This window comes from Phalacrocorax aristotelis, chromosome 23 (genome assembly GCF_949628215.1).
Source record: "Phalacrocorax aristotelis chromosome 23, bGulAri2.1, whole genome shotgun sequence".
Lineage (NCBI taxonomy): Eukaryota > Metazoa > Chordata > Aves > Suliformes > Phalacrocoracidae > Phalacrocorax > Phalacrocorax aristotelis.
In genome coordinates this window covers 6,169,909-6,186,429 of record NC_134298.1, presented here as the reverse complement: position 1 = coordinate 6,186,429, position 16,521 = coordinate 6,169,909, and the positions used below count along the sequence as shown (strand labels likewise).

At 51.4% G+C, this 16,521-nt stretch overlaps 1 protein-coding gene, 1 long non-coding RNA gene and 9 other non-coding genes across 24 annotated transcripts; all 11 read left to right on the top strand.

Moving 5' to 3' along the window:
• The first annotated feature begins 5 nt into the window (after nt 1-5).
• LOC142067903 (uncharacterized) lies at nt 6-6,638 on the top strand. 14 transcript variants are annotated; one of them, XR_012664178.1, is made up of 8 exons: nt 6-142; nt 443-590; nt 1,403-1,501; nt 1,765-1,980; nt 2,340-2,408; nt 2,719-2,825; nt 3,165-3,697; nt 6,347-6,638. It is a non-coding gene; the product is annotated as an uncharacterized LOC142067903 (long non-coding RNA). The 14 variants fall into 14 exon arrangements; XR_012664174.1 differs by having other exon boundaries at nt 1,765-2,005; XR_012664171.1 differs by lacking the exon at nt 2,340-2,408 and having other exon boundaries at nt 1,765-2,071; nt 3,165-3,247; nt 3,557-3,697; nt 6,347-6,636.
• On the top strand, nt 2,544-2,615 carry TRNAC-GCA (transfer RNA cysteine (anticodon GCA)). The gene has a single exon. It is a non-coding gene; the product is annotated as a tRNA-Cys (tRNA).
• TRNAC-GCA (transfer RNA cysteine (anticodon GCA)) lies at nt 3,056-3,127 on the top strand. The gene has a single exon. It is a non-coding gene; the product is annotated as a tRNA-Cys (tRNA).
• Nucleotides 3,468-3,539, top strand: TRNAC-GCA (transfer RNA cysteine (anticodon GCA)). Its single transcript has one exon. It is a non-coding gene; the product is annotated as a tRNA-Cys (tRNA).
• Nucleotides 3,805-3,876, top strand: TRNAC-GCA (transfer RNA cysteine (anticodon GCA)). Its single transcript has one exon. It is a non-coding gene; the product is annotated as a tRNA-Cys (tRNA).
• Nucleotides 4,220-4,291, top strand: TRNAC-GCA (transfer RNA cysteine (anticodon GCA)). Its single transcript has one exon. It is a non-coding gene; the product is annotated as a tRNA-Cys (tRNA).
• On the top strand, nt 4,745-4,816 carry TRNAC-GCA (transfer RNA cysteine (anticodon GCA)). Its single transcript has one exon. It is a non-coding gene; the product is annotated as a tRNA-Cys (tRNA).
• Nucleotides 5,156-5,227, top strand: TRNAC-GCA (transfer RNA cysteine (anticodon GCA)). Its single transcript has one exon. It is a non-coding gene; the product is annotated as a tRNA-Cys (tRNA).
• Nucleotides 6,226-6,297, top strand: TRNAC-GCA (transfer RNA cysteine (anticodon GCA)). The gene has a single exon. It is a non-coding gene; the product is annotated as a tRNA-Cys (tRNA).
• A 42-nt stretch (nt 6,639-6,680) lies between the features above and the next one.
• On the top strand, nt 6,681-6,752 carry TRNAC-GCA (transfer RNA cysteine (anticodon GCA)). The gene has a single exon. It is a non-coding gene; the product is annotated as a tRNA-Cys (tRNA).
• Nucleotides 6,753-8,117: 1,365 nt separating this feature from the next.
• On the top strand, nt 8,118-16,266 carry CWC25 (CWC25 spliceosome associated protein). Its single transcript, XM_075116907.1, has 10 exons — nt 8,118-9,342; nt 9,671-9,843; nt 10,061-10,297; nt 11,006-11,075; nt 11,631-11,758; nt 11,999-12,068; nt 12,556-12,746; nt 13,311-13,397; nt 13,975-14,136; nt 15,400-16,266. Exons 1-10 carry the CDS (start codon nt 9,325-9,327, stop codon nt 15,512-15,514), a joined length of 1,251 nt encoding a protein of 416 aa, XP_074973008.1. The 5' UTR covers nt 8,118-9,324; the 3' UTR covers nt 15,515-16,266.
• The last annotated feature ends 255 nt before the right edge of the window (nt 16,267-16,521 follow it).

Below are 16,521 nucleotides of genomic sequence, written 5' to 3'. Positions count from 1 at the left end.
CCGCGGCGGAAGTGACGTCTCTAACACGCGACGACCAGGCACCGCCCGTGCAGCAGGCGACGCGGGGTGATGACGCACGCGCAGCTCCGGTAGCCGCGGGGGAAGAGGTCGCCCGACAGCCGCCATGGGGGGCGGCGATCTGGTGAGGAGGGACCGGGGGCGGGAGGGGCCGAGAGCCGGCCCCGGGGCTGCGGGCACCGGCTCGGGCGGTCGGCGGGCCCGGGCCGCGCGGGTTCGGCGGGGCCTGCGGCCGCTGGGCGCCCCCGGCAGCGGGGCCGTCGGTCCGAGCGGGTCTCGGCGGGTTGCGGAGAAGCGTGAGCCGTTTTGCGGGGCGGGAGGGCTGCGGGGCAGCGCGGCTGTGAGCGGGCCCTTCCCCGCGGCCACCGGCGGGGGTCGGCGTCGCTTTGCTAACGGTCCCGGTCCGGTGTCCCCGCTCCCGCAGAACCTGAAGAGGAGCTGGCACCCCCAGACCCTGCGCAATGTGGAGAAGGTGTGGAAAGCCGAGCAGAAGCCCCGCTCCGAGCGGGAGGAGACGGAGGAGCGAGCGGTGAGGAGGCGCAGCGCTGGGCCGAGGGCACGGGCAGCCTCCGGTGAGGGGCTGCGGGGGCTCCCGGGGCCTCCGAGGCGGGGGGTTGTGTCACAGACTTTTTGCTTTCCTCTGTCCGGAGGAGGCTGTGCAGAGGAAGGCTTTCTTTGAATTTGTCTGGGGCTTTGTCAGGTCATTGCTAGTAACGGGCTGTAGCTGTCGTTAGGTGGTTGGCACGTGCTACTGCTCATGGAGAAGAGGCTTCTAATTTCTTCCTTCCTCTCTTTCATTAAGTTAAATATCAGCTGGGTTTTTCTGTGGCTTCTGACGCATGAGTTCATGTCAAGAAAGAAGTTGCCTTGCCTGGGGTTAAGAGTTGAGCGTGTCTGACACCAAAATGTCTCCATGAATATGGAAATGCACCTTTGGCGTTTCTCACCTTCCTCAGCTGGTGCCTGAAGCACTGTAACGCTTTAGACGCCTGTAATAGAAAATAAAACGCTCTTGTTTGCATTGGAGAAAGAGAAGTTGGAGTGGATGTACCAGGGGTTATAAAGCATAGCTGTCCTGCAAGATTTAATGATTCCTGTCTCCACATCGTCTTTGCTTCCTCCTTTTCTGCTGCTGAAGATGCAGGTGGGGAACCAGGATGTGCACTGCTGGGCACGCGAGTAATAAAGAAGCAGCTTTCAGGCTTATTTCTCTATAGAGGCCTGTGCCAAATCACTGCAGAAGGCAACAGTTTCCCTGGGCCACAAAAATCTGCCTCTTCTCAAAAACAGGCCCTGTTCCTGCAGCTCCAGCGTCATTGCTCTTAGCCCCGTGAGTGAAGCCTGTTTCAGTCCATGATGTTTGTTCTTCCTCTCTTTCTTGCAGCACTGTGGTCATGGATGCAGCGGGAGGGCTGGATAGTGGATTCATAACATAGCTGTGAGGTGGAACAGAGGTGCCACAACAGGACTTTGGGAGGTGCAGGTACGTGGCCTTTTCGCAGCTCGTCGGGTGGGGTTGTCTGGAGTCAAACGCTTTGCTTGAGAAACAGTCACAGAAAAATGAATCTGGATGTTTTGAATGAGCTGTTTGGCCTAATCCAATGTGAATCTCCAAAATAGCGTGGCCTGAGAGTTGTCTCCCAGACATTCCTGCTGGGCAGTCGGGAGCTGTGCGCTGGCGGCAGCCGGGGAGGGGGAAGTCGAAAAGGACTTGGAGGCACTGAGGGCAGCTCTCTTTTTCTACAGGCCGTTCCACGGAGCAGGCGAGCGGTCGTGGCTTCTCGCCAGCAGGCCTGGGAGCCCCGGCAGGGTAGAACGGGCGCTCTGGCTGCCGCTGCAGCGCTCCAGACCTGCGGCTGAGGTCGATGTCTGTCTGTCTGAGCAGAGGCCAACTTTGCGGTCCAGTGGTGACGAAGGAGCTGTTTCTCAGACCTGGGGAGAGACGCAGAGACCTGCTGCTGAGTAAGGAACCGCCACCAAAATAAAGGTGTTCTCCCTGGATCTCTTCTAACAGCTTGTGCTGGATTTTTGAATCGGGAAGGCCTTTTCCGAGGTGGGCCATGGCACGGGAGTTGGACAAAAGGCTTTGGGGGTTTGTTCTCCCTGTCCCTGCCCGTGGGCAGCCAGCTGGGGAAGAGAGAGGCTGTGGCAGGGTGGGAGGGAGGTGTTGCAGCAGGCTGTGCCTCTGGGAGGCTGGTGTGGTCCCTGAGGGCAGGGCGCACCCCGAGAGCAGGGAGAGGTGGAGGCGAGTGGCTTCCGGGGTGTTTTGAAGTCTGTGTTTCAAAGCCTTGTTATTTATTGTGGATGATGTTGTGTTTTAGAGAAGGAGAAGTGGGATGGCATGAGGTTGTTCCCAGGAGGCAGCTGAGAGACGTGGGGTGGAGTCCGAGGTACAGGAGGGGTGCTGGGAGGCCTGTTGTGCGTGGGAGGCAGCGGCGCAGGTGGGGTGAGCGCAGGTGGTGGAATGCAGCAGAGCGGGCTGGTTCCTGGCCACAGGGAGCCGTAGCTGGCCCTTTGGCCCAGGTGGGGGTATGGCTCAGGGGTAGAGCATTTGACTGCAGATCAAGAGGTCCCCGGTTCAAATCCGGGTGCCCCCTTCAATCTTCCTTTTCTTGGCATTTTGGGGTGTGTTTTCACCAGCAAGGTACCTCAGAAGTTCAGCACAGCTTCCTCTCCAAAGTATTCTTGCTCACGTTACAGCTGGATCTCCTAAGCCCGTGGAAGATGTCCAAGACTCCAAGGCAGGTGCTGTGTCAAGTGACAGCCTACTCTCAGAGAAGCGAGGGCAGCTCGGAGAGGGAAGAGAGGTACGACTGGGCAGGAGCTGGGCCCAGGTGCCCCGGTTAGTGAAGCAGAGGGGCAGTGTCTGTCCCCTGTGCTGGAGCGCAGGGCCTCAAGGTCTATGCTGCTCTTGCATTTGAGCTGGGCAAGTCTTGCAGCAGGATTCGCCCTGTGTGGCAGGGAGAGGCCAGAGACTGGGGAAGGAGGTAGGTTGGAAGAAAAGGGTTTTGCCGGTGCGTGGAGACGTGTGTGGGCAGGGGGTATAGCTCAGTGGTAGAGCATTTGACTGCAGATCAAGAGGTCCCTGGTTCAACTCCAGGTGCCCCCTCTTTTCTCCACCTTCCTTTTCCCACTTTTTGTCAAAGAAAGAAGACGGGGAGATGTCCTTGGGCCTGGTGAGACTTTGCTGTGCAGTGACGGCTGCTTCCTGAGCTGCGTCATTCTGGGGGTGAGGACGTGACTGTTGGGACAGTGCAGGGGTTGTGCAGTGTGTGAGGCACTGCTGAGTGCCTGCGTGTGCCCGTCTCTGCTCTTCGTTCTCTAATTTTCTGTGCGTACCTTTCAGTGCATTACGAGGCAGAGGGAGGCTGTGAAGGAAGGGAGTCTAAGTGGTGGACACAGAAATCTAGAAATATTTTTAAAACGTGCTTGTGTGGGTGCTGTGCCAAGGGGGTATAGCTCAGTGGTAGAGCATTTGACTGCAGATCAAGAGGTCCCTGGTTCAACTCCAGGTGCCCCCTTCCTCTTTTTATCCCAGGATTTGGAGCTCTCCCTTGGAGTGCTGTTACCCTAAAGTCTCTGTGGGCTGCATCCTCTGATGTTGTGCTGTGGAGAGGCCGAGGAGGAGCTTCCCACAAGAGAAGAGGACTATCAGTGTGTTGTTTGGGGGAGGCAAGAGGTGAGCATTCCCTGAAGAGCTACTGATTCTTGTGGCATGAAATTTCAGAACTTTGCTGTGGCAGTGAATAGCACAAAAGTTCCTTCTGGGCAGGTGTTTTGCAGGTAGGGGGTATAGCTCAGTGGTAGAGCATTTGACTGCAGATCAAGAGGTCCCTGGTTCAACTCCAGGTGCCCCCTCTTTTCTTCTCTTTCCACCTTCCTTTTGCCACCCTTTGTCAAAGAAAGAAGACAGGGATATGTCCTTGGGCCTGGTGAGCCTTTGCTGTGCAGTGACAGCTGCTTCCTGAGCTGCATTATTCCGGCTGTGAGGACGTGACTGTTGGGACAGTGCAGGGGTTGTGCAGTGTGTGAGGCACTGCTGAGTGCCTGCATGGGCCCGTCTCTGCTCTTCGTTCTCTAATTTTCTGTGCATACCTTTCAGTGCATTACGAGGCAGAGGGAGGCTGTGAAGGGAGTCTAAGTGGTGGACACAGAAATCTAGAAATATTTTTAAAACGTGCTTGTGTGGGTGCTGTGCCAAGGGGGTATAGCTCAGTGGTAGAGCATTTGACTGCAGATCAAGAGGTCCCTGGTTCAACTCCAGGTGCCCCCTTTGGGTTCTCCTTTTCCAGGAAAATATAGGAGGGGCTGGGCTGCTTTTGGCTGGGATGGAGTTAACTTTCTCCACAGAGGCTGCTGTGGGGCTGTGCTTTGGGTTTGTGATGGACACAGCGTTGATAACCCAGGGATGTTTTTGTTCCTGCTGAGCAGGGCTTGCACAGAGCCAAGGCCCTTGCTGCAGTGGCGCAGCAGAGACACGGTGTTTGTTGCTTGGTCCAAGAAGTAGCGGTTTTTATTGATGAGGAGACTGCTGGGGATCCAGTTTGTGTGCGTAATTAGATGCCGTCTGCATGTATTTTTCTTGAGGAACTTTCTGTGCGGAGTTCTGCTTGTACAATAGCATGGAGAAGAGGTTGCTGTCATAGAGCGCAACAGAACCAGTGGACATAAAAACTGAGCTATATATTGACGTTTTTTTACGGCTCCTTGTAAGAGTGCTAATGCAGGGGGTATAGCTCAGTGGTAGAGCATTTGACTGCAGATCAAGAGGTCCCTGGTTCAACTCCAGGTGCCCCCTCTTTTTTCTTCCTTCCACCTTCCTTTTGCTACCTTTTGTCACAGAAAGAAGACAGGGATATGTCCTTGGGCCTGGTGAGCCTGTGCTGTGCAGTGACGGCTGCTTCCTGAGCTGCATTATTCCGGCTGTGAGGACGTGACTGTTGGGACAGTGCAGGGGTTGTGCAGTGTGTGAGGCACTGCTGAGTGCCTGCATGGGCCCGTCTCTGCTCTTCGTTCTCTGTGCCTGCTTTTCAGTGCATTACAAGGCAGAGGGAGGCTGTGAAGGAAGGGAGTCTATGTGGTGGACACAGAAATCTAGAAATATTTTTAAAACGTGCTTGTGCGGGTGCTGTGCCAAGGGGGTATAGCTCAGTGGTAGAGCATTTGACTGCAGATCAAGAGGTCCCTGGTTCAACTCCAGGTGCCCCCTTTGGGTTCTCCTTTTCCAGGAAAATATAGGAGGGGATGGAGTTAACTTTCTCCACAGAGGCTGCTGTGGGGCTGTGCTTTGGGTTTGTGATGGACACAGTGTTGATAACCCAGGGATGTTTTTGTTCCTGCTGAGCAGGGCTTGCACAGAGCCAAGGCCTTTGCTGCCTCTAACCCCACCCCACAGCCTGGCTCTGTGGGGGTACATAGAGCTGGGAGGGGAACATGGCTGGGACAGCTGCCCCCAGCAATCCCAGGGGACTTCCCGCACCATATGGCATCATGCTCAGCTTATAGAGCTGGGGGAGGAAGGAGGAGGAACGGGATGTTGTGAGAGATGGCGCTTGTCTTCCTAAGTCACAGTTAGGCATGATGGAGCCCTGCTTTCCTGGGGATGGCTGAACACCTGCCTGCCCGTGGGAAGGAGAGAGGGAATTCTGTGTTTTGCTTTGCTTGCAATGGGCTACTCTCACCTCTTTAGCTGTCTTCATCTGAACCCATAAGTCTCCTGACTTTTACCTTCGATTCTCTCCCCCTTCCTGCTGGGAAAGTGAGTGAGCAGCTGTGTGAGGCTGAGCAACTGGCTGGGGTTTAACCATGACAGGAGCATTCCTCAGCTTCAGCTCTGCTGTGCTTCAGCTGTGTGCAGAAGGCAGGTCTCTGAGCTTCGATATTCAAGGGACAGAGCACTCAGCTGAACATGTCCTGTGAAAAATCAACAGCTGCGTCATTGACGCAGCAGAGACATGGTGTTTGTTGCTTGGCCCAATAAGTAGCTGTTTTGATCAATGTGGAAACTGCTGGGGATCCAGTTTGTGTGCGTAATTAGATGCCGTCTGTGTGTATTTGTCTCCAGATCTGTCTGCAGGAACTTACTGTACAGAGCTTTGCTTGTACATTAGCATGCAGAAGCGGTTGCTGTCACAGAGCACAACTGAACCAGAGGACATAACAAGCGCGCTGTATTTTTTTATTGCTCCTTGTAAGAGTGCTAACGCAGGGGGTATAGCTCAGTGGTAGAGCATTTGACTGCAGATCAAGAGGTCCCTGGTTCAACTCCAGGTGCCCCCTCTTTTCTCTTCCTTCTTCCATTTTCCTTTTGCCATTTTTTTGTTCACAGAAAGAAGACAGAGAGACGTCCTTGGGCCTGGTGAGCCTGTGCCGTGCAGTGGCGGCTGCTTCCTGAGCTACGTTATTCGGGCTGTGAGGCCCTGACTGTTGGGACAGTGCAGGGGTTGTGCCGTGTGTGAGGCACTGCTAAGTGCCTGTGTGTGCTTGTCCCTGCTCTGTTCTCTCTAGTATATATCATATTTATCTCCACATGCACCTGTTGGCAGGCACATCAAGGTGCAGAGTGGGCTGTGAAGTAAAGGAATCCACCAGTGGACATAAACACCTGTTTCTCTTTTGAAATAATTTTTTAAAAAAAGTCCTTGTGAAAGTTGTTCATGCAAGGGGGTATAGCTCAGTGGTAGAGCATTTGACTGCAGATCAAGAGGTCCCTGGTTCAACTCCAGGTGCCCCCTCTTTAGCTCCTTTTTCACCCTTTCTTCTGTCAAAATCTCCCCAGACAGACTGGAGAGAGTATCTGAGCCCTCTGAGGTCTCAGAAATCACTTGATGATCATTTGACAAGCAGGAAATCAGACTTTGCTGACATTATTCCCCTCCCTCTCCTGGCTGCTGCAGGTAGGCACAACTAGGCTGGCTCAACAGGGGTGCTGCTGCTCTGGTTTCTCCTCGTGTTTGAGTAATTGCTGCTAACGTAAACAGTCAGCAATGTGTGTGATGCCTGTCTAGCAGCAGGGATCTGTGCTGCCATGTTCTCCGGAGGGCGCTGGGGCTGTGATTGGCAAAGCAGCCTGTGGCCGGTTTGCTGCATGACATCAGCAGCCCCTGGGGCTGGAAGCACCGATCTTTGTGCTGGCAGGTGGCTGCTCTGTGCCGCAGCTGCGTCCCTGGTGTGGTGCTGTCGGGGAGGGCATTTGGCAGCACGAGGCGACTGTGGAACTGCACGGGAGAGTTTTCGCTCAGGGACGTTTGCAGTTGCCACCCCTCGGGGACCCGGCCACCGGTGCGGGACTGCAATGAAACCAACCTGCGGGCCCGCTCACAGCGAGACCGCGCCCTGCCCTCACGGGGCTGGCGGCGCTCGGGACGACGCACCTGCGGGGACGGGGGAGTCCCGCGCACCGTTCAACCCGCCCCTCTCCCCAGGGAGCTCATGCTGCCGCTTTCACTCTTCTCTTTCATAGAACCATAGAACGGTTTGGGTTGGAAGAGACCTTTAGAGGTCATCTAGTCCAACCCCCTGCAGTAAGCAGGGATGTCTTTAACTAGATCAGGTTGCTCAGAGCCCCGTCCAACCTGGCCTTGAATGTTTCTTTGGATGGGGCCTCCACAACCTCTCTGGGCAACCTGTGCCAGGGCTTTACCACCCTCATTGTAAAAAATGTTTCCTTCTATCCAGCCTAAATCTACACTCCTTTAGTTTAAAGCCATTATCCCTTGTTGTGTCACAACAGGCCTTGCTAAAAGATTGTCTCCATCCTTCCTATAGTCCCTTTTTAATTACTGAAAAGCTGCAATAAGATTTCCCTGGAGACTTCTTTTCTCCAAGCTGAACAACCCCAGCTCTCTCAGTCTGTCCTCGTAGCAGAGGGGCTCCAGCCCTCAGACCATTTTTGTGGCCTCCCCTGGCCCTGCTCCAACAAGCCCGTGTCTGTCCCTTGCTGAGGAGCCCAGAGCCGGATGCAGCGCTGCAGGGGCGTCTCACCAGAGCAGAGCAGAGGGGCAGAACCCCCTCCCTTGCCCTGCTGCCCACGCTGCTGGGGATGCAGGCCAGGATATGGCTGGCCTTCTGAGCTGTCAGTGCACACTGTTAGCTCATGTCCAGCTTTTCATTCACCAGTACACCCAAGTTCTCCACAGAGCTGCTCTCCATCCCTCCATCCCCCAGCCTGTGTTGATACTGGGGGTTGCCCCAACCCAGGTGCAGGACCTTGCATTTGGCATTGTTGAACCTCATGACGTTCTCACAGGCCCACCTTTCCAGCTTGTCCAGGTCCCTCTGGATGACATCCCGTCGTTCTGGCATGTCAAGTGCCCCACTTAGCTTGGTGTCATCTGCAAACTTGCTGAGAGTGCGCACAATCCCACTAAGCCATTGATGAAAATGTTAAACAGCACTGGTCCCAGTATGGACCCCTGTGGGACAACACTTGTCACCATCTGGCCATCGAGCCATTGACAACAACCCTCTAGATGCCACCATCCAACCAATTCCTTATCCACTGAACAGTCCACCTGTCAAATCTGTATATCCCTTAGAGAGAAGGATGCTGTGGGGGACCGTGTCAAAGGCCTTACAGAAGTCGAGACAGATGACATCTGTGGCTCTTCCCTTGTCCACTGATGCAGTCACTCCATCATAGAAGGCCACTAGGTTGGTCAGGCTGGACTGGCCCTGGGTGAAGCCATGCTGGCTGCCTCAGATCACCCCCCTGTCCTCCATGTGCCTTAGCATAGCTTCTAGGAGGATCTGTTCCATGATCTTCCCAGGCAGATGTGAGGCTGATGGGTGGGGAGTTCCCCATGTCCTCCTTTCCACCCTTTTTAAAGATGGGCACACTGTTTCCCTTCTTCCAGTCCCCAGGGACTTCACCACCTGCCATGATGTTTCAAATATTATGGAAAGTGGCTTTGGAACTACAACAGTCAATTCTCTCAGGACCCTGGGATGCATCTCGTCAGGACCCGTAGACTTGTATATGTCCAGGTTCCTCAGGTGGTCACGAACCTGATCGTCCTTTACAGACAGTGGGAGGGGCTTTACCCCGCCCCCATCTTGTGCTCCATCGTCCCGGGAGCGGTGAGGAGAGACATTACCAGTGAAGACTGAGGCAAAAAGTTGAGTACCTCAGCCTTCTCGTCTGTCCTTTCTCCCGCCCGCCATCTTCTGAGCTCCCCTCAGCGCCGCGGCGGAAGTGACGTCTCTAACACGCGACGACCAGGCACCGCCCGTGCAGCAGGCGACGCGGGGTGATGACGCACGCGCAGCTCCGGTAGCCGCGGGGGAAGAGGTCGCCCGACAGCCGCCATGGGGGGCGGCGATCTGGTGAGGAGGGACCGGGGGCGGGAGGGGCCGAGAGCCAGCCCCGGGGCTGCGGGCACCGGCTCGGGCGGTCGGCGGGCCCGGGCCGCGCGGGTTCGGCGGGGCCTGCGGCCGCTGGGCGCCCCCGGCAGCGGGGCCGTCGGTCCGAGCGGGTCTCGGCGGGTTGCGGAGAAGCGTGAGCCGTTTTGCGGGGCGGGAGGGCTGCGGGGCAGCGCGGCTGTGAGCGGGCCCTTCCCCGCGGCCACCGGCGGGGGTCGGCGTGTGGGGAGCCGCGGGCGGGGGTCGGCGTCGCTTTGCTAACGGTCCCGGTCCGGTGTCCCCGCTCCCGCAGAACCTGAAGAAGAGCTGGCACCCCCAGACCCTGCGTAATGTGGAGAAGGTGTGGAAAGCCGAGCAGAAACATGAGGCCGAAAGGAAGAAGATCGAGGAGCTGCAGCGGGAGCTGCAGGAGGAGCGAGCGCGTGAGGAGATGCAGCGATACGCTGAGGACATGGGCACCGTCAGGTGAGGGGGGCTGGTGCCCTCCGGACCGGTGGTTACCAGCCCTCGCAGTCCTCTGGGGGCGAGTGCTGTGATACAGGTGCTCTCGGTGTACCTGAGAGCGCCGTCGGTTTTGTGTTTCAGATGGTAAAATGTTTGCGCTCATGCTTATAAGCCAGTGCCTTAAAATGTAAATTTAGAATTGCAAGAAGAATAAATAATATGGTTTTTCTTGGTATAGAAAAAGAGAAGAGAAGCTGGAGTGGATGTACCAGGGTCCTGGAGGCATGGTGAACAGAGAGGAGTATCTTATGGGTCGCCCTGTGGACAAATACGTCTTTGAGAAGACAGAAGACAAGGATGCAGGCTGTTCCAACGAGACAGGACTTCTCCCAGGCTCCATTTTTGCCAAGAGTGGTGCCAATTCTGTCCTAGATATGGCAAACAAAATCCGGGAGGATCCTCTTTTCATGATAAGGTACTAAATGTGGAGCTAAGAGTAGTTGTAGAAGAGGTAAAGCACAGTATTAGCAACTTGTTAAGAGCTGTCTTATTTATCTTAAAAGGCTGCTATTGTATCTGTTCCTCAAAGGAATGCCTGCCTTTTTGTGAGCTGTAGGCTGTCGGTGGCAGTCCTGGCCACAGAGAGGTCACCAGCCACTTACCTGACTAGTAGGATTTGGTTGTGTGTTCTACACCCAGCAGCAAAAAGTTGAGTAACGTATTTGAGTGAATTTGCCGCTTTTGGATAATTTTGCTGACTTGATTTCAAATCTAAGATTTTGTCACCTGAACGAGCTGGTGATCATCCTGTAGATCATCTAGCTGTGAGTCGGTAAATGCATATAAATGCAAAGACGGTTATCCCACATTGATTCATCTCTGCCAGCTTAGCTCACCCTTTAAGTGTATGTGGGTATATCTGCTCTGAGAGTTCACGCATTTATTAGCGTTGTAGGCAGATTGATGGTAACGGAGCAGATTTTTGTTTACCCTGCTAGTTGCACTCTTAAGTAGAGAAAAAAAGGGCAGGCTCCTCCTTAGCTGGATCTGTTTTGCTGAATGTACAAAACCTGGCTGTTTTCCTGCTTTATATGTTTTTTAGAGCTTGCACTTGGTCGGTGTCTTTCATGAAAATATGATCTTTTCAGTTGTTTGAAAATACTGTTCTTTCTTTCTGCTTTAGAAAGAAGGAGGAGGAAAAGAAGAGAGAAGTTTTGAATAATCCTGTTAAAATGAAGAAGATCAAGGAATTGGTAGGTGTATATCTCAGGTCTCCTTTACAGACTCAAAGCACAGAATACACTGAACCAAGGAGAGGATCATAGGTCAAAATTAGTGTCGTTTAGGGTAAGGAGCTGAGTTCTGTATCCTAACTCTTCATAGAAAAACAGGATAAATTCAGCTGTCTTTAATCCTGATGTAGTAGAAAAAGGTTCTGTATCAGTCTCTCAGCAGGAATTAATTTATCTTCCTTCGAAGTTCAGCATTATTTTACTACTCTTGCTGTTCTGGTGTGCTTTTTTTCTTTTTCTTCCCCCCCCCCCCCCCCCCCCCCCCCAGCTAGTGATTAATTGTTGATTTAGTACTACAGAGAGTTTGCAGGCATGGATTTCACATGCACTAATACCAATCTGACACTAGGGAAGACTCCATTAAGTTCTTCAGTTTTGAGCGAGGACCTTGTTAAATGGTTTAGGTTTTGTCCCAGGAGCCTTTCCACAAAGAACTCTCTCACTTTGCTTTGTGATTCCGACTGCCCAAGTGTAGAAAAGTAATTATTACTAATGAAATGGTCTCTTGCTTTGCAGCTGCAAAACAGTTTAGATAAGAGAGAGAAGAAGAAGAAGAAAGAGAAGAAGAAGAAGCACAAGAAACACCGGCATCGCAGTTCTAGCAGTGAAAGTGACAGCAGTGATGAGGAACGAAGCAAAAATAAGTATGTTGTGAGGTTTTGTAGTAAAAACACCATGTCTCCTGGTTAATTTGTTTTTCTTGTCTTTTTCTAGTTCTCTCTGACTTTTTTCTTTCTAATTAATGCTCTTGATTTGCCTAAATAACTCTTTATGTTACGTCATTGTTTTTGCATCACTAATTTTATTTTGTGACATTTTAACATTAAAAAATACCATATTCTTGAATTTCATCTGCTTCAAAAGTACTGTTGTTTTCGCTTTAGGTCTCAGAGGAGGACGAACAGCTACTCCTGGAAATCTGCTTCTTCCAAAGTCCCAGGATATGGCTTACAAGTACGTGTGTGTGTTTCACACAGCTCTTTCAGTAGCAAGTGCCCTGAGTTAGGGAAGGGTGAGAGTTCTGGCAGTTTGTTGCAAGACTGCTTCACAGGCTAAAAGAGGATTATGAGGGGGGCGTGATATAATAAAGCTCATGTGCAGTTTGGAGCCGCCTAAGCCTTGAAACTAAAGTTGTTCAGGCCCTGGTAGGGCTTTTGTCTGCGCTGAATCCAAGTTGAGTTTTATTCAGTTTCTCTTCAGAGTCACACATCTGTTTAGACGCTCTGCTTGACTGTCTCGGCAGTTTAATTTACTGAATGTGATGCAGAAATAATCTTTTTAGACACGGATGTTAATAACCACCTAGGAAGTGGGATAAGCAAGCGCAAACCACAATGTACACACCTTCCTGCACTTAGCCTAGCCTGAGGTCTCCTTTGTGGCCTTACATTTTTGTGCTCTTACAAGACGTCTCTCCTTAAAGACGCTTCTTAAATCCCAGGTTAGAGACTCTGACCAGAGCCACAGGTCTCGGAGCTCTCCAGCCGCTGGCCAGGAGAGGGCCCCCCACAAACACCGGGATCGCTCCAGATCCAGGAGCCAGTCCCGCTCCCCTCAGAGACGATCTAGCAAGAAGAATTCGGAACAGTCTGGATGCAGGGGGTCAAGATCTCCTTCTAGACACAGTAAACAGTGAGTGTGGCTAACCTGGATAATGTATATGTGGGAATGCTGGTGGGAGGAGTCTCTAGAATCAAAATCCCTCTTATTCTACAGCTTTAGTGTTCTGGCCACATTATTTCAGTTCTGGGTGTAATGGCAGGAGTCGTGCAAGAGTGCAGAAGCACCCGGGTTAGCTCCTGGTGGGGACGTGCTGTCTGCAATTGCACTCTGCCTTTGGGACACCCCCTCTCTAGGTACACCCTTTAGGTAGGTATTGCTTGTGACTGGACTTTATTTGGGCCACCGATTCTCTTTAAAAGGTACTTATAATTGTTGAATTATCTTTACTAAATGCTGATAAAGGCAAGTACCGGATACTTACTGTTTGCTGATGAAATAATTAAAACTGAGTAAAAATAGATGGAGATTTACAGCATATTGTCATGAGAACTTGTTTTCAAAGCGGACAGGTGACAGTCCTGCAGTTACAGGAGACGTCTTGGTTTCAGAATGTATACCAAAAACCCAGGGAAAGTTTAGAGGTGTGAATAATATACTTTCATCTGCCCTAATATGGTTATTTCTGGGTTACAGGCATAACAATCGGGAGGAGAAAGGGAGAGCTAGAAGCCCTTCCCCTAAAAAGAGCTATCGACGACAGCATGCTCCGGGTTATACAAGGTAAGCAAGATCTTGTCCCTGTGCTTTTGCCCTGATGATTGTGAAACAGCTGGGTGTAATCTGTGAACCAGATTTTATCCTCTTAACTAAAATAGATTGGATTAGACGTCCAGAAAGTCGGATGGAGAGTCCTAAAGAGCTCAGTTTGATGCTTGATGGTTAGTTAACACCTTGGGCAGCTTCCCCGACCAATTCACATGGTTGCTGGTTCTCCATGTGCCTTGCATCACTGTGCAAGGGAGCAATGTGAAGTCAGTCTTTGGCCTACGGGCCGTTAATTAGAAGCATTCTGTTTCACTGTCATCAGCAAAATGTGACCTTGACAGCATCATCTTACCAGTCAATTAAAAACAAGAAGGCTGAAAAGAGGGAGAAAGACCCTTGCTAGGGGCATGGTAAAGCAGAACATCTAGACGTTTGCTTACAAGCTTTGCTGATTGGCTACCAAAGAAAAAACCATGTTGAAACACCCCTAATTTTGGGGATTGTAAATCATCTAAAAGAATGGAAGGCAAGAGGGGGGGTAGGGCCCAGCGTGCTGTTGATTCACAGCAGTGATGTTTTTCTACACAAATAGAAAGATCTCTCCAGAGGAACTAGAGCGTAAACGCCAGGAAATGATGGAAAATGCCAAGTGGCGAGAAGAGGAGAGAGCAACCAACCTCAGGAAACACCGAAAGGAGGAGGAGCTGGAGCGAGAACTGGAGAAACTCGACTCCCGCGATGGGAAGTTCTTCAAGTGAGTGTCTCTTATTATCTACTTTTTCATTCCAGGGAAATATAGGCCACAGCTTCTGAGGAGTGAGTGACGGCGTCATGCTTGAGATCTTTCAGATTGTGGTATAAGATTTGTATCTTATGTACCCAGTATCATGTATGATAGAACTAGTGACATCAACTGTTCTCAAATTCTCTTCTTAACCCGAAAGACAGCTATTTCTGTGATGGCCCTGGGAGTCAGACTCAGAAATGGGTGATCATCGGCAGAAAGTTATTTTTTGCCATCCTGTAGAAAGGCCTAGTGGTGTTTTACAGGCAGGTATTAAAAAGTCCTCTGTTTTTAGGAGCTTGCAACAGTTTTAGGCCTGCAAGTCTACTGGGAGTCTGTGTGCCAAGAGCTTGTGGGACTGAAACCTGTGCTCAGCAAGGAATAGGACCATGTCTAAACACAGGTGGTAACTTACAGTCCCTCGTGCACGTGGCAGGCAAAGGAAATTGGAGTGGCACAAGGCTCTGCAGAAGGTGCAGCGGTGTGGAAGAAAGATCCTATGGCAGCGTTATGTGTTTTGGAGTTGCAGCGGAGTATTCCTCATTCTCATAAATCAATCAGAGGAGAACGTATACTTAGTTCCTGAAGATGCCCAGAGCTGGGATCACACAAGGGTGGCTTAAAATCACAATAGAAGTTCTCCATGAGCAAAATCTCTTTTGGAGAGAGATTTTTGTGTGTTGCCCGGTGCAGATGCAACTGGTTGAGCTAATGAACTTTGTGTTTATTGGCATGTTGTTTGAAGAGGGAGATGGGCACGACGAGGTTGTTCAGAAGAGCACAGCAGCGTGATCTGGAGTAGTAAAAGAGAGCGAGTGGTCACAAGGATCCTTTCTCTCTCCTTGTAGTCATTTACAGCATGAGCCCCGGCATTCGGGCTCCCAGAGGACTGCTGCCCACTGTTCAGGAACACGTTGCTGTTCCCTTGTTTGCTTCACAGAAAGCAACCAAGTCCCCTGTGACAGATGCATTTGTAATTAATGGTTAATTATATTTGGAAGATGGAGGAGACTTGAGAGCTACTGAAAGTATATTTCTAAGCACTGACTTTCTGTTACAAGCCAAACAAAAAGGTATTCGGTTCTTCCAGTGCAGACTTCAATAGGAAATAATTTGCTGTTTTCTAAGTGGGATTCATTGAGGTAGATGACTTGAGGATGGTGAATCCGGCTAGAAATGGTGTAATGTTTGGAAAGAGATTCTAATATCTTTCTTTGGTTTGATTTTCTGCAGTCGCTTAAAACTTGAGAGTGCGTCTACTTCCACCCTAGAAGATCGGGTGAAACGCAACATCCACTCTCTTCAGAGAACTCCTGCTGCCTTGGAAAAAAACTTTATGCAGAGGTGAAACTTGTTCTCTCTCTGCTCCTGCGCAGAATTTAAACGGACGCTTACTCCCAAAGGTGAGAGGCCTCCAGCACAGGCTCGCTGCTCACTACAGGAACCGTTACGGTCTCCCTCAGAGGTGCTGGATTTCTGGGCTGCAGCCCACAGCGTGTTCCGGACTTCTGGCATCGCGAATGCGTTTGTAATGAGTGTGACCTTGCGAGCAAACTTTGCTGGAGAACTTGTGAGCCCTTGTATTCTATTTTTAATGTATTGCCAGATCCTTTCCTTCTCTCTCCACTTTGACTGGTATAATTGCTATATATTGTTATTGCCAGATTATGCTGGGTGATAACTGCTTTCTACATTGGGCAGATTGTCCAAGCTGTTTATATGATAGAGCAAAAGACCTATTTTTGTTAGTCCTTAAAATCAGAGCAGAACAAATTCTCATGCGAGTTAATTTCCTGGAATTCTATGAGGCTATGTGAGTGGCAGAGAGAATCCTGCTCGATTTCACCATTTCAGGTGTGGGTTTGGAGTGCGATGCAGATGAGCCTGCAAAATACCTGCAGCCGTTATTTAACTGCTCGCGGATTTGAGTGGTGTTTGACCCGTGGGGAGCTGCTTCAAAGGGAAAGGAAATGAGCAGAGCGTAGCTGATACAGCACATATTTCTCTGGGATTTTGCAATGTAAGTAATGTGTATATGTACAGCAGCGTAGATCTTTATGGTTGGTTTTTTTTTTAATTAAGAAACTTTATTGTCATTTTTCAACGTTCTTTGTGGCTTTTGGGGCAGGGGTAAACCTCGCGGTTCGAGGGAAGGCTTTGGGAGGCCCCGGGAGGCTGTGACAGGCCGCAGCAGCCCCTTTGCGGCCTCCCCCAAGCGTCTGACTCGCTCCAGCCCCGCAGGGCCCGGCCGCGGTGCCGCCGGTGCCGCCGCCACGGGGGGCCCCTTTCCGCGCTCTTTAAACGGCGGCCTGTGACGTGTGTAGCAGCCCATTCATAATTCCAGTCGCCTTGCTG

Coding starts and splice junctions, on each gene's coding strand:
- CWC25 (XM_075116907.1), top strand. Junction 9,844..10,060: donor GAGGACATGGGCACCGTCAG/GTGAGGGGGGCT, acceptor TTCTTGGTATAG/AAAAAGAGAAGAGAAGCTGG. Junction 10,298..11,005: donor GATCCTCTTTTCATGATAAG/GTACTAAATGTG, acceptor TTTCTGCTTTAG/AAAGAAGGAGGAGGAAAAGA.